This window comes from Gadus macrocephalus, chromosome 7, assembly GCF_031168955.1.
Source record: "Gadus macrocephalus chromosome 7, ASM3116895v1".
NCBI classification, from domain to species: domain Eukaryota; kingdom Metazoa; phylum Chordata; class Actinopteri; order Gadiformes; family Gadidae; genus Gadus; species Gadus macrocephalus.
Genome location: NC_082388.1, coordinates 23,443,094 through 23,468,093, shown reverse-complemented (window position 1 = coordinate 23,468,093; position 25,000 = coordinate 23,443,094). Strand labels below are relative to the sequence as shown.

Here is a 25,000-nt window from a genome sequence, read left to right as displayed (position 1 = left end):
AGCAGCTGCTGCAGCAGGGCTTCCTGACCACCCAGGCCTCCATGGAGAAGATAGGTAGGCAGCCAGACCCACCCCCCCCCCCCAACCCAAAGGTCACCTAGCCACCCCCTCACAGGAAGTCTTCCCCACTGCCGTGACACAAACCTCATCACAAGCATCGTCCTCTTCCGCTAAACGGAGAGATGCTATCTCGCTATCTGCATCCTGTGTGTTTGCAGGATGCAGATAGCGTCACGTAAAAAATCCCCCAGCCCGTCTGTTCCCGGATAAAACACACAAACGACACGTTAGGACGTCACACGTGGTACAACCCACTCTGGATACAGAGGGGCCACGCGTTGTTGGTTCACTACGTCGACTCTCAGACACAAAACAGCCCAGTGGGCGGTACTCTATCCCCTGGGCAGATCCATTTATGTGCCTTGATTGTGTGTTGTGCACTTGACGTTGTTTCTATCGGAGAAACCTCCACCATCAGTCCGACGTGTCTCCGTGGAGAGGCCCGTTGTCGTCCCAGTGCAGCAGCACTGTGATGCGGATCACATGTGCTCTTGTGACCGCCTGATGATGATGTGATCCTTGGGAGGTCCAGCGCTCGCTGGGCGTCGGTGCCGCGGCCACCCGCCGCCGCCGTTGCTCATGGGGTCGTCATTGTGGATCACCGGCATCTCCTCACGCTGCCTCCTTGTCCCATCCGCTGCTCTCAACGTGTCGCGTCTGTCTCTGTGTGTGTCTCCCCCTCTTTGGTTCCCCTCCGCCCCTCTGGTCGTGTCCCCCGTCCCCTCTGCTGTCTGTGTTTACTTTGTACACTCCATGAAGGCTCTCGCTCACATGCTCCGCCCCCACGCCGCCCTGCCCCGCCGCCCAAACCCAGGCGATCCAGGAAAGGTGTGTCTCGCTGCAGACCGTGTGCATCACCCCGACACTCTCTCCCTCTCTCTCTCTCTCTCCCTCTCTCTCTCTCTCTCTCCCCTCTCCCTCTCTCTCCCTCTCTCTCCCTCTCTCTCTCCCTCTCTCTATACTGTTCTCTCTCTCTCTCTCTCTCTCTCTCTCTCTCTCTCTCTCGATCTTGTTCTCGATCTTGTTCTCTCTCTCTCGATCTTGTTCTCTCTCTCTCTCTCTCTCTCTCTCTCTCTCTCTCTCTCTCTCTCTCTCTCGATCTTGTTCTCTTTCTCTCTCTCTCTCGATCTTGTTCTCTTTCTCCCTCTCTCTCTCTCTGTCTCTTGCGCTCTCTCTCTCTCTCTCTCTCTCTCTCTCTCTCTCTCTCTCTCTCTCTCTCTCTCTCTCTCTCTCTCTCTCTCTCTCTCTCTCGATCTTGTTCTCTCTCTCCCTCTCTCTGTCTCTCTCTCTCTCTCTCTCTCTCTCTCTCTCTCTCTCTCGATCTTGTTCTCTCTCTCTCTCTCTCTCTCTCTCTCTCTCTCTCTCTCCCTCTCTCCCTCTCTCTGTCTCTCTCTCATGCTCTCTCTCATTGAAGCTGTCACTTGCTGCCACTCATTCATCGACCAGAGGGGATAGGTTTGCTGCCTGTTATTTCAGTCCAGTAGGGCAGATAGAGACCGGTCTGTACTGACCTCGAGGTCATATCAATGCAGAATGACCACAAGGCGATAGGCAAAGAAACGGCGTAATCTGATCTGACACACAGATCCCTATGTCAGCTATGTTTGGAAATTCCCCCTACTGCTTTATATTGGTTTCATATTTACCAAACTTGAATTACTACTGATACTACCGCTACTTGGTTCCTGTCAAGTACCTGTCTTAACAATAATGTGATTATACAATAATACGCAAATGCAGCTGTAGACGGAAATGAGATATATGTATATATATATATATATATATATATATACATAAAATATTTCCAGAATAATATAATAGGATCTGTTTGGCTGAGAAGTACCTTTTGAATGGTGTTGTAAAATCCGTGGTTGGATAATTGAATAAGAAGGTGACTGGATGGATGGTTTCGACAGACAGCTCACCCAACCCCTCTGATCGCCTCCATGTGTGATTCTCGTTGGGTTTTGTGCGGTTGATACTCTCTGGCAGCCTTTTGTTGAAGGTCACCGTTCCTACTGGGTTCTGGTCGTTTGTGCACGGGGGTGTGAGTCATGTCTGGGTCTGGGCCTGGTGTCCGATGGAACCAGATCTAACCCGTTTTGCCCTGTTTCTCCCTCCAGTGGAGTCTGCTGCACTCTGGGAGGAGAGTGTAGACTCCTGCAGTCCAGGTGGGTATCCAACGTCCCCCCCCCCCTCCCTCCAGGGGGGAGGGGGGTATCCAGCATCCCTCCCCCCAGGGCCTTCTGCATGTCACCCTGACTCCCTTCTCCGCATTGTCCCCCTATTTCTTTCTCACTTCCCCCATCAGCTCGTGTACATCTTGTCCTCGTGTCTGTCTGCACGTTGGTGCGTTGATGATATCAATGCAACGATCGTAACGACAAATCCAGTCATTTAAGGAACAGAATTCTTCCCCTGCTCGCTGACCGAAACAGTCATTTTGTGTTATCTGCACGTTAAGTTTCGACAGTAGTAAACGTCTTAGGATGGTGTCACCATGGTGTGTCTTGGATTTTTTTTCATTTTCGTATGAAGAGATAAATGTTTCCGTAGGCGCGGACCAAGTGCCTTGTGTCGTTGACCAATAACCCGCCTCACTTTCAAACCCTGTTTTTGGCCCAATCCCATTTCTACCCCTTACCCCTTCCCCTTACCCCTCCCCCTTGTTTTGAAGGGGGAGGGGTAAGGGGAAGGGGTAAGGGGTAGAAATGGGATTGGGCCTTTATTTCCTTACAACCAGCATGTCTTGACCACCGCGTTCCCCCCAGCATAGCATGATGCTGCGGGCGCCCCCAGCTGCATGCAGAGCCCCCCAGAGGGAAGCCCAAAGGTCCCACCCGTACTCATTCATGGGGGGATGGAGGCCGGACACTCAGCGCTGTGCACCTCTCTGTCCCACACACAGACTCCAGCCTGAGCGCTCCTGCGTCTGCCGCCGCCGCCGCCGCCACCACCCCCGCCGCCGCCGCCGCTGTAGGCAACCCGGGCCCCGGAGCGCGGAGGATGGTGGCCATCTTCGACTACGACCCCAGAGAGAGCTCCCCCAACACGGACATAGAGGTGTGGCCCAAACGCCCCCCCCCCCACCGTACCCGCTTCGTGTGTACATGGCTCAGTGATTGAGCTGAGGGACAGGATTTAGGAGATTTGAGAGTATTTTTGTTAGATTATCGGATAGTAGAACTTGTGACTATAGTTTAACAGTCAGTTTCATGAAACGTCTGGTGTTTGAATCAGCATGAAGGGGGTTTGTGTTGTGATTTTGATTTCGCCCGCTGCATATTATCCTGCTTATTACACTTAAACTTACACTGCAAAAAAAAAAAATATTTTCCACTGATTTGTTAGATCAGTGGAAAATAGCATCAATAGCAATGCCTGTGAATCATTGCAACGATCTTCTACACAGATATATCATCCCAATCCCCTAATAATGGACCAATCAGCACCGTGCCTTCCACAAGGCCGTGTGTTAACGCCCCTGGTTCTTTGCTCCCTGCCCCCCCCCCCCCCTCTCCCCTCCAGGCTGAGCTGACCTTCAGCGCCGGGGACACCATCCACGTGTTCGGGGACATGGACGACGACGGCTTCTTCTACGTGAGTTGCCATGACACCCAACGACGTCACCGCCCCCCCTCGGTCTCCAGAGCCCAGAGCACAAAGAGGGCCGATTCGGCTTCATATTTGTAGAAGAAGAATAAATAGAATCCCATTGTTTTAAGTAGAGCCTGAGGCTGACAGAATGGGGCTGTGTTTTTCCACTCGCTCCCAGTAGGACTCGCGGTCTAATTTAGAAGCAAAGTTCAAAACTATAAATTTGCATCTGAATGTTAGAGGTGGACTCTGATTGTTATCGTGTTGCTCCACCGTCGCTCTCTCCCCAGGGGGACCTGAACGGACACAAAGGCCTGGTGCCCTCCAACTTCCTGCAGGCTCTGCCCGACGAGGACCCCCAGGCACCGCCCCCCCTGGCCCAGCCCGCCCCGGAACCCAAGAGAGACCCCCAGGTAGGCTCGTGACCCCCCCACCCACCCACCTGCCCTTGAGGCTACAATGGATACACATGCTCCACTTTACTAGTGGATTCAATGTCGTCACGCCACGGAGCGTCATTTTGTCCACGAGTGTGTATCGCTCAGTTTTGTCCCTTACGTCTGCTTACGTTGTGTCTTCGGCGTCTTCTGTGCGATGGCTTTAATGTCCCGCCCGGTACGGTCTCTTCTGCCCCCCTTCTCTGTCTTGCGGCATGCCCCTTGTTTTTTGCAGAAGCAGAAACGAAGTGTGCACTTTGAGACGTGATCGTAAGTGTTGCTGCTGCTCTGCGACGCAGCGATCCCCATCGCTGTCCCCATAGTGTCCCTACCGCCCCCCTATACTGTCCTGTTAGCGTCCCCTGTGGCTAACCCCTGTACTGTCCCTGTAGCGTCCCTACCTCTCTCCTAGACTGTCCTGTTAGCGTCCCCTGTGGCTAACCGTAGCCTTAGACTGTCCCGCTACGTAGGGTCCAACCCCAAAGCCCCCTAACCCTGTAGTCTAGCAGGGAGGAAGTCATCCCTGTCGAGTGTGTCCAACTCCCCTCTCCCCCCCACTCTCCCCTCTCCCCCCCACTCTCCCCTCTCCCCCACACTCTCCCCTCTCTCCCCCACTCTCTCCACACTCTCCCCCCTAACCCCCCGCTCCCCACTCCCCCCTCTCCCCCTCTCCCCCAACTCTCCTCTCTCCCCCTCCACTCCCCACTCTCTCCCCTCTCTCCTCCACCCCTCCCCCACTCTCCCCCTCTCTCCCCTCTCTCCTCTGTCGTTCACAATCACCTGACAACGTGCTCCGATTGCGCTGCAGTAAAAGTCCCATCGTTAGCCTGGATGCTACAGCCCTCGCCGTGTGTTCTCTGAACCCCAGGAGGTGAGCCCGACCAGCGCCGCAGAGCAGCTGGACCCAGAGCCGCCGCCGCCGCCGCCGCCCCCACGAGGCCCGAGGCCCCGCGACGGAGCCTCCCTGCCCGAGCACACGGAACCTGAGGCCGTGGACCCCGCCTCCGACCCCGCCTCCGACCCCGCCTCCGACCCCGCCTCTGACCCGGGGTCCGACCCCGGCCTCGGCTCCCCTCCCCCGCCGGAGGCCCAGGCGGACTGCTCCCCCCCAGAGAAGAAGAAGAAGAGCTTCTTCGCCAAGGGGAGGAAGCTCTTCAAACGGCTGGGCTCAGGCAAGAAGGACTAACAGCAAGGGAGGGGGGGACAGGTCACATGACCGCCACGGAGGGGGGGCAGGTCACATGACCGCCCATGGGGGGGGGGGGGGGGGGGGGGGGGGGGAGACAGGTCACATGACCGCCACGGAGGGGGGGAAGGTCACATGACCCGCTACGGTCAGGCCACAAAGAAAGCGCTTTTATTTTGAAAGGACCTTTTTTCTTTCGCCTGGATCCTCACTCCAGGAGGTCAGAGTTCTCTTTGTCGATCCAACGCACTGCACTGACCCACAAACTCAGTATTTTTGGGTTGTAGTTTTATCTTCAGATCTACTTTAGTGCACCTGCTGTGGCAGATAGGAAACCAACAAGGACAATAATCCAGCCTGCATGCAGAGGCGCGTGGGGAGGGATCCAAATAGATACCAGCCAGTAGTCCCATTATTCTGAATATCTTAGATACGACGTTGCTCTTCAATTAAGCCCCTTAAAGACTTAAAAACTCAAGAATCATATGCATACTAATATTTAGTTCTCATTACGAAATCGATCACATAGCTCGCATCCACTAGTCGTTCCCTGGACATGCATGTACGTACACGCATACGAAAGTCTTTAACTCTAGGGCTTGGGCGAATAAGTCAACTGTTCATGACACCCTTCAGTCAATAGAAGATTGAATATATCGGGACAGTATATTATTACGGTATTTTTAATTATTCTAAATGACTAGTGTTGTGGGTAACATAAGGTTAGCGTAGCTTCACTCACATGTCATTTCCTGAGAGGAAGTTGGCAGACAGCTCTGATCGGGAGACTGATTCTGCCATTTATTTTTTACTGTATTATTATCTTTCAATCGTAACTCAGTGACGCTAACTTTTGGTCTGCCGCCCGTCAGCATGACATTGAGTTTGTGGATCTACAAGTGTGCGAGCAACCAGCAAGCTGTTATCATCACACGACATGGCGTAACATCATGTCTAAAACGCGTAGATTTGACATTTGAACTATTCAGACGCGTAGCAACAACAGCTAATGTTTTAATAAAAATGTAAACAGAAAATGTTATTCTTAACATTTACCAGAATTTAGTATTCAATCAAACAGTACAAGTAACAAGACAGTAGAGACTTGTGAGTGCCAACCACGCATATACATTCTCCTTTACGAGGCATACATACAAATATATGTATAATTATTTTGAAAGTATAAAAAGTATTCTGAGCCATTTTCAAACATTTGCTTAAACCTGGCTGTTGACTGGTATGGGATCATTATTCTCATTGCGGTATTAAGTCACACAGTTTAGCATTGACTAGGGAGCCTGGTTTTCTGTCTCGACCCGTTTTGGCGTTATGACATTATAGATCAAACCACGGCATGTAGAAGCTTTGACCTCCAAGTGACGCAATCGTCCGTCCGTCCGACCAACGATTAGTCACATACGTGTATAATAGTTTCAGATTTTAAGCAGCAATGCATGCTCTTAGTCTTAATTTAGACCACGCTTTTTGAAGCTAATGTGTCGGCTAAGGCTTAGCTTAGCTTTTCAGACGGGTCTTGAACTGTCTTAGCGTTGCTGCTTATCCCATGAGCCCCGGGCAACGTAATAACACCCAGCGATCGTCTTTGGTAGAAAAAGTGGTTTGTCCCGACACAGGGACGTGAAGTCATTTTCTCAGGTTTGTGATTTTATTTCAACTATTTTGTGGATTCTGTGTGCGCCAGTCTGCAGGCCATAGGGGTCGGATCAGCGCGTCTCAGAACTACAGAGGATGCCAAACTCCACGGTGCTGTTAGCCGGTTAGCGTAGCGTGCTAGCATAGCATAGCTGGTTAGCCTAGCAGAGACGAGACCCAGTGGCATGCGCGGAACACGGCCCCGATCGAGGACGGTGAGTCCGTAGTTTGTACAGTTGGACTCAAGTCGCAGTTTGGTAGAAGTATAGGCCGCACCTGGTCACAATTCATTTAGCCCTTCACGTGTCATGACTGTTGTTAGGTTTAAGTTCAGTATGTACTGTAAGTCTGTGCTACATAAAAGGGAGAAGAATAAAGAGCAGAGATGCCAAGGAAGAACACGAGGGTATGGGGGGGGGGGTTAACACTGACACTTTAGACTTGGGCTAACAGTTACCGATAAGAGAGCGAGAATTGAGGTCTGTGTATTTATTTAATATTTAGTTATTTATCGGGTTTTATGTTCATGTGGTTGGTTAAGGGGATGCCTCAAAGTTGCTGAAATGTACAGGAACAAACAGTTGTACCACTATTTTGTATTGGACGGCCTTTAATGCAATTCAAGCACTCCCCCCCCCCCCCCCCCTCCCCTCCCTTTTCTCTTCCTCCTGCTTGCTAGCACATATGCTAACGCTAACATAAGGCGGCTACACTGTTAATGCTCATCTATAGCGGACTGTTTAGTTTCCACCCGCTGCCCCCCCCCCCCCCCCCTTACTCAGTCCCCTCCGTCCCCCCCGACTAAGGCCTAGAGGCATAGGTAGCGTTTAGAAAGGGTCCACGAATAATACTAATATTTAGCCTTACGAGACCTTGTTTAGTCTTAACGCGTTGTTTACAGGATGTTTATTGGCTGCGTTGCATGATGATGTTCTGCCCGTCTTCTGCCTTATTTATGTTATTTATGTCCGTGTTTGTCGCGTCGTCGTCGGGGTCCACTCTCACGTGTTCGGAGCGAGCGTTGAAGGATCCGTAGGGCGCAGAAGGCCGTAGATTTCGTGTCTGTACATAAGGAACAGAGTTCGCTGTGTGGATTTTTCGACTGTGGTATATTTTCATACGAGAGAACTTTTTCTTTTTTTTCTTTTCTTTTCCTTTTTCCTGATCTGCGTTCGTTCTTTCAAACCGAGGGAAGAGTTACCTTTTATATATTCATGTTTTTATTACCCTTTTGGAAGCTCATGTGTAAATATTTTTGTTAATATGTTTTTTTCAGACGTCTTTTTGCATGTCAAGACAGTGTTGGTTGGAGACAGTAACTAAGGGGTTAATGCACAGGACGGAATTGGTGGGGAATTCAATATGAGTCTTTTTACTGGAATAAAGTATGTATATTTTCACAGAAAAAGTGGTGCTCATCTCATTGAACTGATAAACTGTTCCTTCGTAATACTAAAAGTAGAGGAGAATATTTCCTAAAATAGCTGCAGAATCTCCTTTTAAGATTCTCATTTAACTAAGAAAATGTTTCGTCACAACACTACCATGAGGGTCAACGCAAACAGTCCAAACCAGCTGCAGAATCTCATTAACTAAAACAATCGCCCTCCTTAACCCTACCCTGAAAGAGTAAATAAATGTCAGAAATAGTTGCAGAATCTCTTTGAAGATTCTCATTTAACTAATAAGATGTCCCTTCATAAATACCAAAAAATAAAGTCAAGAAAATGTCGAGAATAGCTGCACAATTATAACGTTTTTATTTTGTCTACAAAATAGAAATACAAAAAAAAACAAGACTTTCAAAATCGATCACCCCCCCCCCCCCCCCCCCCCATACACAAATATACATGCATCAAACATATCCAAGCACATACAAAACTACACAAACTCATATGATGGCAAAACACTTTTAATTACCCAACTTCAAGACATTTGGGCATTGGACCACAGACATCAAGAAACCAAAAGGGGGGCGTGGCTCCCCAACGCACCATCCGCCACCCATGTGACCCGACAACGGTAACACAGCAGAGAGCAGATGGCCACGTGTGAGAGAGACACTTCCTCTTTTTCTCTCTCTCTTTTTCGTCCTTCCTCATTTGCGCCCCAGGGTGCCGCTCCAGCGTGCCGCCCTCGCCGCGCTCCGCTCTCGGTTCTCTGCCTCCCGTAGCCAACAGTACACTCATCCATAAAGTAGGAAACACTACACTGTGGGCGAGGAGTTTAGTAGTGCTTTCTACTTTATGGATGACTGCACTGTACATCCAATCGTCGTTCGCCGTCGCTTGTCCGGTTCCTCCTCCTCCTCCTTCTCCTCCTCTTCTTCACTCCTCCTCTGTCGGGGAGTACCTGCTGTGGGCTCACACTCCCTGCACGAGCGCCCTGGCACTCTGACCACTCAACCCCGAATAATAAAGAAGAAACACCGACAAACTGACGCCCTCAGTTTGGCTGCGGGTGTGAACACACTTCAGTGGAGCAGTACGACGAGAAGAGTGCCCAGTTCCTGATTTGCCTTGAGGATATTTACATATTTGTTAACGTTTCCAGGGGCCAATGCTAGAGTCAACACTATTGGACAGTTGGAGTGTGAAGCAACTGAAGAAAAATGCTATTGGCTCCGCCCATTCATCTAACTGTGGCCCAGTTGAGTTTTCGCAGCCATGTTATAGGGCGAACCCTTGCCTGTGTCAGCACTATCTGGTGGCAGCCATGTTGATAAGCATGAGTAAGCCTTTTTATTACATTAAACAAATGATCCTTTATACATGTAAAGGTTATTTGTTTTAATGCAATTTTAAGTTATTCAAGTGTACTGCGAAAAAAATATAAAAAACAATATAAAATGAAATCACGATTAAATTTCAAACTAGACTGAAGAATTGCACATGCGGTGAATAACGTTAACCCTGAAACATCGTTTTAAATCTGCAGTAGAATGAGAGGGAACAAGCAAACGACACACACGGTTCCGTAACCCCAACGCACAACTTAAAGAGGTGCAATTAGTATTCTATCAAATTAATCAAATGAACCAAAAATAAATAATTGTAGTTAAAATGGCCTCCCGATGTGACGGATCTCATACTTTACCTTCGCCAGTGCGTACTTATTTTCAGTTTCTTCCTCCTGACGAGCGCCACTAGCCTGCCCTTGCCGCTTCGCTCGTTCCAAGAAGTGGACGAAGAAGAAGAAGTCGTCTCCTTTTGAAGCCGCGCCAAGAACCACGTGGGCCAACCACAGGAAGGGGTTCAACAGTCGAATGCTGCTGTCGTTCTCTGCTTCCGGCTTTGCTCGCCCCTTTTGGGCCCTCCTGCTCGTGCACTACTTTAAGTGCGAGACGCTACTACACGGACGTACCCCGAGTGACAGGGACGTGTACCCAATATTAGTTTAGTTGATTGTGGAGGGTCGTGACCTTTATCATTTGATTTATGCGTTATAAACATCTGCTATCTTTCTCTTGTAGAATCAAGAATCTAGCCATTGGTTTAAGCACTCCAAATCCAGAACAGTGCCATGATATTGCCAATTGCGTTGGCGACACATCGAGCAGGGCAAAGAGGTGTACATTTTCTTTACTACTTCACACTTTTACATTTTTCTGTTTCCATTTGTCAGTCGAGCATTACTCTACTAGCATTACTTTATTGTTCCTTTAGGCACAATAAAGGCTACGTAATAAAGGCTATATACAATGGAGGCTCTTATAGTAGGTGTAATGTCATGTTGAGTAATCTGCAATCATCCGAACCAGAGGGGGAAGAAAGGTTACAACACACCGACGAGTGTAACTCTATTCTTAGAAGATAGCATTTCTTGCAGCTTCGAACCAATCTTGGGTTTGAGATAACTACATTTTCTCTAAAGAGTCATTGGTAAGAGCCAGGTAGTTGGATGCTTGCCGCCATGCTAAAACCTCTTCATGAAATACGACTGTGGAGAGTTTATCTCAGCCCAAGATGGTTCAGTTTGATAGGTATCAAAGAAGTTTTACAGGAAGTAAGTAATCAGTTGATGATGCACATGTTTTATTTTCAGTTGCCTTCAGGTACAGAAGTAAACGACTAAGAATGACAATGAATTGTCAAAGACTTTGTTAAAAGACATTACTAAATAAACGCATGACACGATAAATAACTAGATTCCCCTCACATTGAATGGCTCTAACCAAAAAAAATACATTGCTAGGAGGACCGATTCAATTTAAAACTCAATTTATATTGTAATCATTGACACGACTATTTCATTATGTCTGCTATGCAGTAAATTATAATTACAGATTCCAAACCAATTTTTTACCAAACTGAAGTACTTTTCTCAATTTGACTTCAAGTCCATGTTCAGTAAGGCGGTGAGATGTTTCCATTACTGCATTTATAACCTGGCTTTGTATTTCTGGCTTTGCATAATGGTTTTCACAGCTGAAAGGCCAGAGGTTTCGTTTCCCTGTGAATGTGAAAACACACTCTCTGTAGGCTCTTTGTCTCTGCTACAGGTAGGTGGTTTTCACGACAAAGGAAACCTGCACGAGTTGGGGGTGCGGTGGTGACTCCCTTCTAGCAGAGGGGATGCAGAACCACAGAAAGTGTTTGCAAAGCTGCAGTCTGGGCGCCATGAAAAAGTTGTATTGAAATTTAAATGTGCGAACGAAACGTTTGCTTCGACGGCAGTGAACACCGAGCTCTGCCGTCCGTCTTACAAGCTCCGGCACATTTTATCATCAAGCTGATGATGGTGTAAAAATATGCATTTTGGTTTTTTTTAATCTTTGAGTAGGGTTGTAGAGCAGTAAAACATTGAATAGGCAACAGCATGGTACCTCACAACCCTACAGACAAACCCCCCTCTCTGTTTACTGCAGCTATTTCTTTATTTGTGATTTCCCCGCCTTTTTCTCGCGACCATCGCTGCGTCGCCCGCCGTAGGTGGATCGGTTTTCTTCTTCTTATGTTCCAATGTGAAATAATTCTGAACAAAGGTGATGTCTCTGGGATGGCTTAAGGTTGAGGTCTTTTACTTGTAAAACTTATGCTTACTTACTTTATTTGATATCAAGGAGAGTAACTGGAGTACGACACTGCTTCACGGCACATTTACACACTTCTGAGTGAACAGAATCTAGAATCGGATCATCGAGTAGTGTCTGGATCCGTCGGGCAAAACACACTGCACGATGTCTCTCACATCTGGTGCCAGAGAAGCAGATCAACTATAGGTATCAGATTGATCACTTTTATACCGCGAGGACGGAACTATCTGATGCTAAACTTACTGCAGCATATTTACCAAGAGAGACCATGAGTCTACATGGCTACTGCTTCCAATACAAACTGATCAACTGTCAGGCCCCGGTTGAGCTGTTCATGTCTCACGTGTGTGTGTGTGTGTGTGTGTGTGTGTGTGTGTGTGTGTGTGTGTGTGTGTGTGTGTGTGTGTGTGTGTGTGTGTGTGTGTGTGTGTGTGTGTGTGTCTGTGTGCTTTTGTGTGTGAGTGTGAGAGAGTGTTTCTGCCGGTGAGGAAGTGATCCTGGGTCCCTGCACTGAGGAGTGCGAAGCAGTGGCCTCAGGGTGGTGGTGGTGGGGGGGGGGGTCCCTGTGATAGACTTATCTGGTGTGGCAGCCATTTCCCCTCCCTGTGTCTTCTCTACAGGCTCCATGCTCAAAGCCCATGCCCAGCAACACCCTCCCTCCCTCACGTTACGTTTGGAGTACCCCCCCCCCCCCCCCCCCCCCCAACCCACCCCAAAGGAGCAGCTGTTATCTCCAGGGACCACCGTGAACTCCATGTCTGAATGAGACGGGGAAGTAAGGAACCGAACGCGGTACCACCGCAGTGCGTCGCAATAGGTCTCGGGTCAGGAGGAGATGGCCTCGTTTAAAAATGAGGTTGGGTTCATTTTCACAGAACATGACAATCTATGGCTTAGGACACGCCTCCTCTTCCTTTCCCCAAAGACCGCTCGCTGAGAGGAAGTTTCTGTCGGGGGACTTATGAAACAGTCACACGCAATCCCCATGTGCACACGTGTGTATTGCGTGTGAATGCGCGTGTGCATTGTGTTACCTTCTAAGATTCAACTTTGACCCAATGTAAAGGCTTCCAGCCAGTTCCATTGCAGCTCATGGTTGCACATTATGATCAGATTGGCCGGTGATGTAAGGGTTTGACCTACTCATTTTTGTAAGTTAGATCTTTGAGAATCCCTGAGTGAATTGCTTCACTTTTGCTTTGTGGCCAAAAGACATTGACATATCCAAATAAGGGCAAGTTCATCATAGAAGCCTCCAATGAGACCATGGCATACAGCCCTATGTGTGGCGGTGCTAGTGCTTCTGTCCCTAGAGGTGGGTCAATTGCATTGCATTATGGGTCGTTTTGCATGGGCGGAGCTGCCAGCACAATCCTCCCCAGATAGAGCCTGTGGTTGGCAAAATGTTTCGTTTTTGTTTCCTACAGGCTTATTATTTCATAACTTTACCTTCACCACATTCAACGGGAAACCAGAGTGAAAGTCAGAAACCTTTTTGTTATGTGACAAAACGTATATGAAAAAAGACTTGCATGCACCATCTGATATAAGTTATTGACCCTAAAGTGCAATTTCCAGTTGAATCAGTAGATTCCCTTAATATCTATAACTAATATATCTTTGTAGTCCTTGTGTTAACCTTTAATTCATTTATCCTTGTGGAATTTGCAGGTGGCTTACTGATACAGACACACTTTATCCATTTGAGATTCTCTGGGTTAGAATGTAACACATTTCTAAGCAGGTTAATAAGTAACACTAATATGTACTGTGTATGTATACTCAAAAAGGACAGTATATTCCAAATATTCAAGCAGGGTGACAAGATACCTCCCCAACCTCCGTGGGAAAGAATGAATATCTGATTCAAAGCAAAGGAGTCCGCTCAGCCAAAACGGGCGGGACGTAAATACTTGTTTTATATTAAAATCCTTTTACAGCCAACGGTTGCCGACTCAAGGTTCCAACTTGCATATCGGTGGATGATCGAGTTGTAACGCAACTGGGTCTGACTTATCATCATTCATACTTTTATTTCCTGGGAGTGCTCTCCAATTAATTCTTCGGAATTGTTAATATTAAAGTGTTTTGGTGCTTTATTGGCCCTAATGCTCAGCTTCAGTCTGTTCTGGAGTTTGATATAAAGCGTGTCCTTATGATTCATTCAGTCTAATTTAACAGCGATGTTATGCAGGCCCACACCTGCTCTTAGCAGTCTGCTAGTACTCAAGCGGTTGGGGTGGCTTCCGTCTTGACATGCTGAATAAGCCTTTGAGAGGACGTATCAAATGTGTAAATCGCAGAAGTGAGACCACAGTGTGCAACTATTCACTTGTTAAGTTTGAGTACACGTTGTACTTTGTGCTACTGTATGTAAGGCATAGTTCAGGGTCAGGTAGAGCGCCGAGCACTGAATACCTCAAACATGAGTCACTGGCGATTTATGAGCGCTAATTAAACATGCATAGAGATTAAAATGTTCAAGCAAAGAGTTAAATTGCATATAATCTAGGGATAATTTCTAGACAATCTTCTTGGGCACTTTTGAGATCATAAGTTTATTGCTTTAGCTTTCAAAGGTGAACCTGAGCCATGTAAGGAGGATGCAGATTGAAGCAGAGACTGCCAGTTAACCCCCCTTGCAACGGTGTAAATAAACTCTATATCAACTCTTTGCCTGCACGTATCAATACTGACAAACTCAAGAATGGATGTTCCGTACATACATAGAGGAGCTCTGTGTCACATCACTTTATCTCTCAACGATTGAGATCCTTGAAGGCCATGGATGCAAGTTATTTATACACATACACGCATACAAAGGCAAATGACAATCCTGGCATCACAGCAGTATCTTGTGGACAGTGTATGTATTGCATTAATCATTTAGAAAAAGGCTTGTGTGCTGTTACGAGCACACATTTTGTGGAGGGACGAGGAGGAAACTACAGCCATTGAAAACACAACCATTCCCATTTGAAAAAAAAACATTTTAATTAAAACTACAGATGGTAAAAAAAAGAAGGAAATAATGTATTGTATTTATGTCTTTACAAGTTGTGTGTTTGGGGTTGGTGGTCTTGGATAGCCGGGGATGGGTAGTGGGCTCTGAGCTTTTGCAGGTGACTTGATAATGAAAACATGGAGAGGATGACGACTCAGGACTTGACCGCCGTGTCCCTGGACTTGTAGATGACTCCTCTGCTCTTTAGCTCCCTCACCACGCCTGGTAGGGTCAAAGGTTACCGTGTCAATCGATGGCAACTCAAACCAAATGCATGACACTCAAAAGTTAATGTGTTTGGTTATCAAAAATGCATTGGACCACCAGAATGTAAATGGTAGGTCTGGGTCGAAAATAAGTTATACTTTAAATAAAACTATTTCATATGTGACTGAGGAAGAAACCATACCTGGAGGCAGTCGCCCTGTCACAGTCACAGCATAAACTCCGGGTTTAAAGTTACCTATAAGACAAACAGCGTTCAGACAGGTTCAACTTTGGCAGGACAAAAGAGCTATATTTGTGCGTGTAATCGCCGGATATAAGCGTTGGTAGCATCATTGCAAGAAGGTTCTGTATTTGGAATGTGTCCAAGATGTGGTAGTTACGGTATTTTAATTTATCCATTGCATACATTATGCAGGAGAGCTAGAAACGATAGACAATAACTTATGGTGTATGTGAATTTGAACCTGCGAATAGTCCTCACCAATTCTCTGCCATTTCGCTACCCAACTGTCCTCTGGGATCATCATGGAGATCACACTGGGGAAAAGCAAAGTTTATTAATAACAAAGTGTCAATATTTAGTTTCCATAATCCATTGGGGTATCCAATTCCTTACCCATCAAATGAGGAACTTGTGCATTCGTACACCATTTCTCTGTTCCCCTTCATTTGAAGATATGACTCGCAGTTGTCACAGCCGTCATATTCAAACTGGTCAATAGTCTGTTGAAGGAATTAAATATATATTAGATATTATATTGACGATAAAACGGACCATCATCACAGCTGCTGTTGTGGTAGAGCTAGGAGTGTGGGTTTTAGCCATTAGCTAAATGGTTGCCCAATATAATTTTGCACTGTTACCTTAACAAGAGAACATAGAAGACACGCCCGTTGGTGGCGGAGGTCTTTGGGGACCGTTTCCAGTGCCATTAAGCAAGGTTTTTTGGTAAAGTGGAGAAATAAGTCTGGAGATGCTTGTTTGTATTTCCGGCGCGGAGTAAAGCGTAATAATGCGGGTCCTTACCCAGAGGACCAGCTGCGGTGCGCCCTGAGCCGTGCCTGTCTGAAATCATAATGTTCGACGGTGAGGGGAAACACCCCCATCTAGTGGATCAAGCGAGAATTAAAGATGGGAATGGATGATTTTTTTTTTTCTTGCAAACCTCAATATAGGCAGGACAGGTGAAACTATTTCGAAGCTTTAAACTTTTGAAAAAAAACTTTTTTGTGGCCATTTATATAAACTGAACCATCTTAAAAAATAGAAAGAAGACCAACAACGGCAATATATGTTTTCAATGGTTTAAACATATTGTAGAATAGTAAATAGGCCGAATGTAGAGCAAAAAACTGTTTGATCAAGCCTACAATAACAACAACAACAACAACAACAATAACCACCACCATGTGTTCAACCTCGGAGAGAGCCGTCCTGCGCGAGCCTTCAGCGATGAAAATCGGTTTGGATCTTCCAACGGATCTCACCGTTGGAGAAGGTAATCGCTCGAAACGCAGCTTCGATTTTAAATAAGAATTTTAAGGCAATACCATTAAGAAAAAGTTATAATATGTAGTTGATTGATCAATAAAAGCATCAGGTATCTTTCCCAGTCTATTTATATCAGTTTGAGTTCTGCTTTAGTCTACCGCACCTCGCTAAAATACGGTGATACAGTTTAACGTATTTTTTTTAGTCTCATCACCATAGAACATTATAATAAAGATCAGCAAAATAGATTGTTATCATAACGTCACTACCTCAATTCCAGATCACAGGCATGGCTGATCGCGACAAGGCACACTCCATCAACCCCAACCACTTCCCTGCCAAGCTGTGGTGCTTAGCGAACCACCCGGTGAGCAGAGCCGTCCGCTGGGACCCCCGCGGCGAGGGGCTCATCATCCACCAGCACCTGTTCGAGACGCACTTCTTGACCGGCCCGCAGAACGCCCCTGGCGGAGGAGATCTCTTTAAGACGACCAACTTCAGCAGCTTCATCCGTCAGCTGAACCTGTACGGATTCAGGAAGGTTGAGAGTTGGACGACGACGAGAAGTAGTGGTGGTGGTGGTGGTGGTGGCGGCGATGGTGGTGGTGGGGGTGACGTTGATGGTGTGCCTGCCTCCCCGGTGGTGGATCATGGGTTGGAGCATCACTTTCGTCACCCAAATTTCCGTCAGGGTCGTCCGGAGCTCCTGGTGAATCTGAGGAGGCTCACCAGCAGCAATAAAGCCAAACTGGAAGCAGGCCTGGAGGTGAAGTGTAGACCCCCAGGCCGTTACCATCAATCATGGACCGGTAATATTGAAGATAAGGTGGAGAGAAGAGGTAAGATATGTTTCATGCAATTTAGTTAACCCATACAGAGTCAAATAATAGGCTACAAGAAAAAAAGCTTTATGGTTTTCAAATACCTATAAGTCGAATATTATTTCTCACATTCATTTTAAATGATTTTATTACCTTATTTCCTTTGCTTTACTCCTTCTACAGGTGGTTCAGTACTTGGTCAGAAACCACCGGCCCCAGCTTGCCCGTACACTCCAAGCAGGCCTACCCCGCCCATTAAGGAATACAGCCGCACCCCAGTCCCTTCCCGCGGTTGGATGATGGCCGATGGCAGTAGACCATGTATCCCGATATCTGTCCTCCATCACTACCCTGGAGAGAGCTCTGGCTCTGCCGCGGTCCACATTCAACAGGGGGCTCACGGTCCAGCAAACCCTGGGCAGAGATTTTACAATTTAATCAGCCACGCGCCGCAATATCGGCCCACTTTCTATTCCTCTGGTGGGCATCTATTCCCTTACTGACGTTCAGAATAAATGGCAGTCATGAAACAACATTTGAGTTTCAATTAGAAGAGAATAAGAACAGTAAGGAAGCCTTAATAACTGAAGTGCTTTCCTTTTATTTTATTTTTTTAAATAAGCTTATGACTTCCACGTTCCAAGCCCAGTTTCGTCAGATTTAACAGGTGGTGGAAATCAACTATCACCATACCCTCATCTCAGCTATTACCAGGTGGGTGCAGAGGCACTGACCTAAAAGTGATAAGTTAATTATTTTGAAGGATCGTGAGGTCACCATTCAGACATTGTTTCATAGTTTCATTATTTCAGGGATCACAAATATATATATATTTGTGTAATCAATGAGTTCTCGTATTTTGATCCAAATCTGCTTTTATCTTTTTTGTGTTTTTAGCCAAATGTACCGGTGGGTCTGTTGTATCCCGGCAACCATTACCAGGATCTGCAAAGTGTTGAATCCCAGGACCTAAAGAAAACCGACCTGAACTTGGACACCGTCTTCCAGATCATTGATGAATACCCATCGACCCAAAATGTCTGCATGGTTAAAGTGGTGACTCCAGAGAGTCCGGGTCCGCCGTCTGGACCTCCCATCAACAGCCACTGTTCCCCCCTGCCAACGTCCTCCCAGGCCTGGGCGTCCTCCACCTTGGTGGAGGACAAACCTCCAGTGGCATGCTCTCCTATCATCATCAGCGTGCAGGGAAACAGTGATCGAGGGACCGGTACCTACGACAGGAAGCCCATAAAAGAGGAGGTGATGGAGGAAGCTATTTTTAAAGCCCCTCTGAGTATACATAACCACGCTCTGGTCAAGGTGAGTGTATAGCTCAGATAGGCCGCTGCTACATCTGGCAAAACACCCCAGAGGTTGAGAAATAAAACGACATATCTGTGCACGTGTAATAACCTTCCGTCGTATAACAATAACCAGAATGAAAGGCAATAACCTTGATTTCCCTCCAGGTGAGCAGAGACAAGGTAGCTAAGGCCAAGGCCAGCAGTGCACTGAACGATTCCGCCTTGCCCTAGAGAAAATAGGCAGTGACGGTAATCAAACCAAATTTCCAGGTAATGTATAGTATAACCACCTCTCATAGTATCTATTATTGGATCGGTGTATGTACAGGCATGTAGGTTTCTACATAAGTCACAGATTGTGTTGATGGTTTCATGAAAAACGTATTAGTCAAAAGTCAAAATGAATGACTGGTCATTAACTGGTCATTTTGTTGTAGATGGTGGTTCTGATGTTTGTGGGACTGCAGCTTTGAGGGATCCAATCCAAGCCTTTGACACATTTGTAAACTGTCATGATTTTTCCAGTTACGGTTGACTCAGTGGTTTATATAATCGGTTTGTTTACTGTGAAATTTGTGCGTTCCAATGTTTAACACATTTGTATTTGATACATTTGGCACCAAAAGCTATTTATACTCTAAAGGATGTTTATTGTTTTTGTCTTTGTTTTGGCCTACGTCAACATTGTTTTACAGATTGTTTATAAATCATAATAACATGCACCCATAGCATGTGCAGTGCAATGTTGCGCTGTCAAGTGTGTGTACTATTTTTTAAGAACCAGTGTTATTAAATTGTATGAATAGAAAAAAGTGTTTAGAGTATTTTATTCCATAATGTGACTTTATGTCTCCTTGTTGACTCCATGTTCTCAGACCCTTTGTGCGCTAGGGGGAGCCCGTTAGTTTCCCCTTTCTCCCGCTATACGGTGCAGCTGCTCCGCCCTCAGCGAGCGAGCGACAGACAGCAGGTAGACGGTCAATGAGATCCCATGGGAGAAAGAGACTCTGGAAGGTAGACTTTGTGGGAGTTTAGCGTCTCACCGTTTTTTTTTTCCCGAGCTTCAAAACCTTTGACGAATGCCATAAGAGGTATGGCAACTCGACTCTTGGATCGGGTATTGTTTTAGTGATAACTCGCTTTCAACTTTTTCACTTTCTTCGGTAGCCTGGATTGCACTAACTTACGACTGTAACCGTCCAACTGACTGAACTTGGGGAAATACATTCTTTTATCGTGGAAAAACAACGTTTTTCACAGAGGAGTAGGCCTAACTTAAAACCACGGTGGATGGATCTATTGCAAAGAATTCACGTGTCACCGGACGCCTTTTTAATTAACTTGTTATAGCATGTGGAGCGGTCCTTCGGTATTGGTTAATGATTCATTAATACGGTTTTCTCCGTACAGCTTCATGTGCTGGATTACCCACTGTGTGTCTTAGTGAGAGTTTACGTTTATTTGTACTATTACTACAACTTCACCTACATGCTACGGGTTGGGCAGCATGTTCCAAAACAATCTAGCTGCAACTTGTATTCCAACCTTTGAAGTTCAAGTCGTCGGCATTCATTCCCCCCCACCCCACCACCAATGGGGAATCGTTCAGCGCGTGGGGCACGGAGAAGCGTTTGACGTGCTCGAGCAACCTGTTGCGTGATTGGAAACTACAGTGACCTGTGTGTTTTTTTTTTACTATAACCGTATGAAATACATTGACGAATGAAGACCCGTACATGGGTGCCAGGACCCTCCGCGCTCCGACGGAATATAACAGTTCGCCCGTAGGTCTGCGCGCGGCACATAAGGACGTTTGTTGTTGGTTTTATGAATGGCTTGCTGTTGTTTTGGAAGTGTACTGCCGGTCACAATGGTGTACATGCTCATGCACCCGTTCCGTTCTGCCGCCTATGCTTGTCTAATTGGATAAAGGCTCGTGGTACTTCATATCTTTTCACAAGTGACCAATTTTCATGCGGCGGTATTCAATTGTATCCCTCGGACTGATGCATCTTTGTAACGCGGCTTGTTGAGGCTGTAACACGTAAAAGAAAACCTAACAAACCATCGGATTCTCATACTATGACGGCATTTAAGCAGCTATTATGCCAATTCTCAAGACTTAAACATTGTGGTCGGACCTATTAACGAATACTTTGAAGACACTGCTTTCCCAAAGACTGAAAGAAGGATTGTGGGGACTTTTTTTTTTTCTGGTTGAGTGACAACTCCGGGTGGTTGCAAGCTTTGAGGTCCACAATGTGCGGCCGGAGTCCGCCGCTGCAGCCAAAGCAATGACTGTTTCCCATCGGAGACTGGCCGGTCTCTGGCCGTGGCTGCTCATGGCGGCCCTACAGGTGGTGTTTGGCCAGACAGGCCTGGGACTAGCTGTGGCTTCGGAGTCCGAGCGCGCGACCCCCAGAGCTGTCATCCAGGTGACACTGATGAAGCCCGACCCGCCGGGAACAGACATCAAACTGGAAGGGGTGTTTGTGGGTGGAAGCGCTGGTTATGCAGAAGGGAAACTACTACAGGTAGGTGTCACACAGACCCCGAGACAAAAGAGTCATCTTGGCTTTCATATTCTCGCAAGGCTATCTATGCATTATTATTATTTATTTTTTATTAAATACCGTAAACAGTCCCCCCCCAAACTTTCTCTCGAAACACTGATGTTTTGGTTCCATATGTTTTCTAACATTGAAAGTGGTTTACATGGCACGAACAGTTTGGTAAAACACATGATATTGAAACCGCTATTGAAATTATATGCCATACTTTTCAAAAGCATGCCTGAGATACACATGGCTTCCAATATTTCACCCCTTATTAGTAAAACTGAGCCAGTTGCAAACCCAGCATGTTTCTATCATTATCCAGTCAGTAGGGATGATCCCATGCATGTGTTAGTGATGTTAGCCCATTTCCACTTGCTTTTATTTGTTTGATGTTGCCCCGCCATGATCCGATGTATTCTGCACAACATCATTCAACCTCTTAGTTTAGTCTGTCAAGCTCTGTGATTTATTTTTGTTAGTTGAAGGAGTTGGCTTAGTAGGCCTGGGCTTAAATTACACTTACGAGTCATTTAATTAAGTGCCTCTTTAGGTGTTTTGATATGAAGTATTGGCAAACGTTGAGCCCTAAACAACAGTCACTGAGGGCAACAAGGCTATAATTGAAGGGAAAGCTGTAGTAACGTTTTGAAAACAAACATTCTCATGTCATGTACAACGTGGTATGTGGCCTATTCAGTTAGCATATTTAGGATTTGCGAGTGGATTAGGGGCATAAAGAGAGGCCGGTTCCATTGATTTACTGTCTCCAAAGAAACGGACAGAAATGAGGTCCTGTAGGATCTCGTCTCTCCTCACCCACCAGGTGTTTTTGGGGCTTTTGAATCGCAAGGCAGATGCAGCAGTTGGTGTAATTGATAAGGATTTACAGAGCCTCTTCTGTTAAGATAGCATCGGTCACAGTGAAAGACAGTTTTTTTCGATGAAGTTATACGCCACCCTCATTATTCTCTCATGTTCTGTGTGTGCACCACATTAATACACACATACATTGCGAAAGTCGCCCACAAGTTCGAGATTCCAAGGGTTATTCTTTAGCCTAGAATCTCTATGAACTCATCAGAGACTCGGCAGGGTTTTAAAACGTGGTTGCGGTCCATCTTTCGCTGTTGTTCGAGAAACCTTCCCTCCTGCGCCACCGATACAGATCGAGTCCAGGCGGCTTCTCCATCAGGGGAAGTTGTCCATTTCCCCACTCTGAGGCGGGCTCATCATCCTCTCTGGTGGAGGAGCACTAGTGACCCATTAGCTAATGGACACATACGGTTGACCCTCTAACCACAGGGGCCAGCCATTGATTACAGTGCCCACAGGGCTTTTAATGGAAGTAAGGCGTGGATGTCTCCCCAGTTTCCCCATCTTCCTCCGTGCCGCGCTGGGTGTTATTCTGCGCTCTTTGTTCCCGCAGCCAGCCCAGGCCTGCCCAGACTGGCCCGGGCTGCCCTCGGTAGCCTGCTTTATGTTCCCGCTCCGTGTTCCTGTCCTCCGGCAAAGTGGATTGGTCGGGGCGGGCGGGCGGGTGGGCACGTGTTGAGTGTTGGGGGGGGGGGGGGGGGGCACTCCTCGTGGTGTTCCTCTGCTCTCGCTTCTTTAATTATATCAATGGCAAAAACAGTTAGTTAGTTCAACGTTTGGTAGGTTGCACACCTGTCGCGTGGCGCCGAAGTCAACTGCTACAAGTCAACAGGGGCCTGTTACCGAGAGGTTCGTATGTAACCAGCTTCATGCACACGTTTTAAGATATCGTATTCATTCTGAAAGACACTTTTTTTTTTAAAACTAAAACATGTTAAGCCGTCTGTCTTTCCCTCCCAAAGCATAAGCACAGCCATGTCATGTGTACCACACATGTAACGCACAAAACACAACGTCGTAAAGCTTCACCGTGACAGCGCCCTCGCCGCGGCCGATCCCCACTTTGACTCGTATTCCGACTGCATCCAGGTCAGCAGACTGTGGTTGTGCGTACCTCCCTCCCTTCCATTAAACTGTAATCTCTCCGGTAGAATGGCCCGTCCTCTGAATGAACACACACTCTGGAACACTCTCCGGGCTCGGGCCAGCCATCCGGACAAATGTGAGTGCTGAGGAATTTCGACTCACTCCCTCTTCCAAAACAAAGCTTATGGAGTGGCCATATGAGAGGCGAAAGGGGTTCTGGGATGGCTTTGAACTTGAGAGGCCTGTCAACTGTCCTCTCGACCCAGCCGGGACCAAGGGCGGCTGGATTTATTTCCTTTGCCACACAGTTGAGGACCCCAGTAGCCATTCCGGACTAAAGCAAAGCTTCCCCTGTGTTTGATCCCCCTTCTTAAGTTCCCTGTCTCCTCACAGGTGATATTCCCTGATATGTTTCTAGATAAATTACAGTGGACCCGATGAACGCGCAAAGAGACGTTTAAATCAAACTGAAGCCGGTTTCTATGCACTTCCCGGCAGTGTTTTTCAGTAGGCCTGTGTTTTGAACCAGTTGCACGGAATTCAGTGCAGTGAAGCTATTAAACAATTTTATGGTCCACTTTCCATCATATACTCTCCCGTAGGCCATGCAGACACACACGCAGTCATCTGGTGGGTTGGTCAGGGGGGGGGAGGTGGATGGTTGGAGGGGTGGTGGGGGGGGGGGGGGGGGTAGCCCCGGGATAAGATCAAAGAGAGTCCAGTTCCAGAACGTGAGCTGGGGCGATTAAGGGACGGAGACTGTTTACACTGTACTTCCCATCGGCCCCCCCCCTCTCTCCCCTCTCTCTAACCCTTCCCACCTCTCTGTAGATTTCCTGTCCATATTGCCCATCTCCTGTGGGAGATAACAGCCCTTCCAGGGCTCTGCCTGGACCGTCATGGCTAGGTGGGACTTGGTCATAGCGGTGCATTGAATGGGAATTACGCCTGAAAAGTTGTATTCAATCTCAAACTCAGTCTGTGTACTGTGTATTTTGACTACTTTTCCTACTTTCCTACTTTTCTTATTACACGTTCAAGTTAAGTATTTAAATTTCAATAATACACAATTTTATTCAATGTCATCCACTGTTGAATACTTAACTGAATCAATTATTATTAATCCTTTAGTTTAAAATACAAGACAAAAATAAGGATGTTAGTCGTATTTTTCTTGATTTCACAACACTCACACACACACACACACGCAAGCACACAAACACACAAACATACAAACACACAAACACACACACACGCACACACAAAAACACACAGTTTTTATCGCTGGCATCCAGTGCCATTTCCCCTGGCATGGACACTATGAGTCCTCACCATGAACGGCAGAATAATCACTGTGATCATCCTGTTCCCAATGGGCACGAGCATAAAGATAGCAATGAAACCAGCATAAAGATAGCCATGAAACTGCTGATTCGGTCACAAGCGACTGCAATACGGTCCGAAAAGATTGCGCTACATCCAAAAGCCTTTTTATTCTTTTACGACTTATACGAAATAACCGGATGTTTATATGCTACTGAGTTATGGGCACATCATATGACGCTTTCGTTTCTTCCAATGCGGCTTGTAACAGTTTTATTGATTAAAAACACATTTATCATCACACCATTGTTGACAGGTTGAACACCACATCCAAGAACAGGCG

General features: G+C 46.8%; 3 protein-coding genes across 3 annotated transcripts in view; 2 read left to right on the top strand and 1 right to left on the bottom strand.

The window, feature by feature from the left end:
• LOC132461413 (peripheral-type benzodiazepine receptor-associated protein 1) overlaps positions 1–9,530 on the top strand; it is a 70,561-nt gene extending 61,031 nt beyond the window's left edge. Inside the window, 8 exon segments of the mRNA XM_060056501.1 lie at positions 1–54; positions 820–888; positions 2,184–2,225; positions 2,882–2,896; positions 3,023–3,123; positions 3,589–3,660; positions 3,948–4,070; positions 4,963–9,530. The exon segment at positions 1–54 is cut by the window's left edge and continues 115 nt beyond it. Of these exon segments, the coding sequence (XP_059912484.1) occupies positions 1–54; positions 820–888; positions 2,184–2,225; positions 2,882–2,896; positions 3,023–3,123; positions 3,589–3,660; positions 3,948–4,070; positions 4,963–5,280 (794 nt within the window). The 3' untranslated portion in view covers positions 5,281–9,530.
• Positions 9,531–14,704: 5,174 nt separating this feature from the next.
• supt4h1 (SPT4 homolog, DSIF elongation factor subunit) lies at positions 14,705–16,240 on the bottom strand. The gene is made up of 5 exons (XM_060056103.1): positions 16,065–16,240; positions 15,817–15,923; positions 15,682–15,737; positions 15,382–15,435; positions 14,705–15,194 (listed from the first exon to the last, which is right to left on the bottom strand). The coding sequence occupies exons 1-5, from the start codon at positions 16,131–16,133 to the stop codon at positions 15,127–15,129; spliced, it is 354 nt and encodes a 117-aa protein (XP_059912086.1). The 5' UTR covers positions 16,134–16,240; the 3' UTR covers positions 14,705–15,126.
• Positions 16,241–16,661: 421 nt separating this feature from the next.
• On the top strand, positions 16,662–19,597 carry hsf5 (heat shock transcription factor family member 5). The gene is made up of 7 exons (XM_060056051.1): positions 16,662–16,699; positions 16,973–17,531; positions 17,697–17,993; positions 18,136–18,227; positions 18,411–18,833; positions 18,983–19,087; positions 19,255–19,597. Exons 2-6 carry the CDS (start codon positions 16,982–16,984, stop codon positions 19,046–19,048), a joined length of 1,428 nt encoding a protein of 475 aa, XP_059912034.1. The 5' UTR covers positions 16,662–16,699; positions 16,973–16,981; the 3' UTR covers positions 19,049–19,087; positions 19,255–19,597.
• The last annotated feature ends 5,403 nt before the right edge of the window (positions 19,598–25,000 follow it).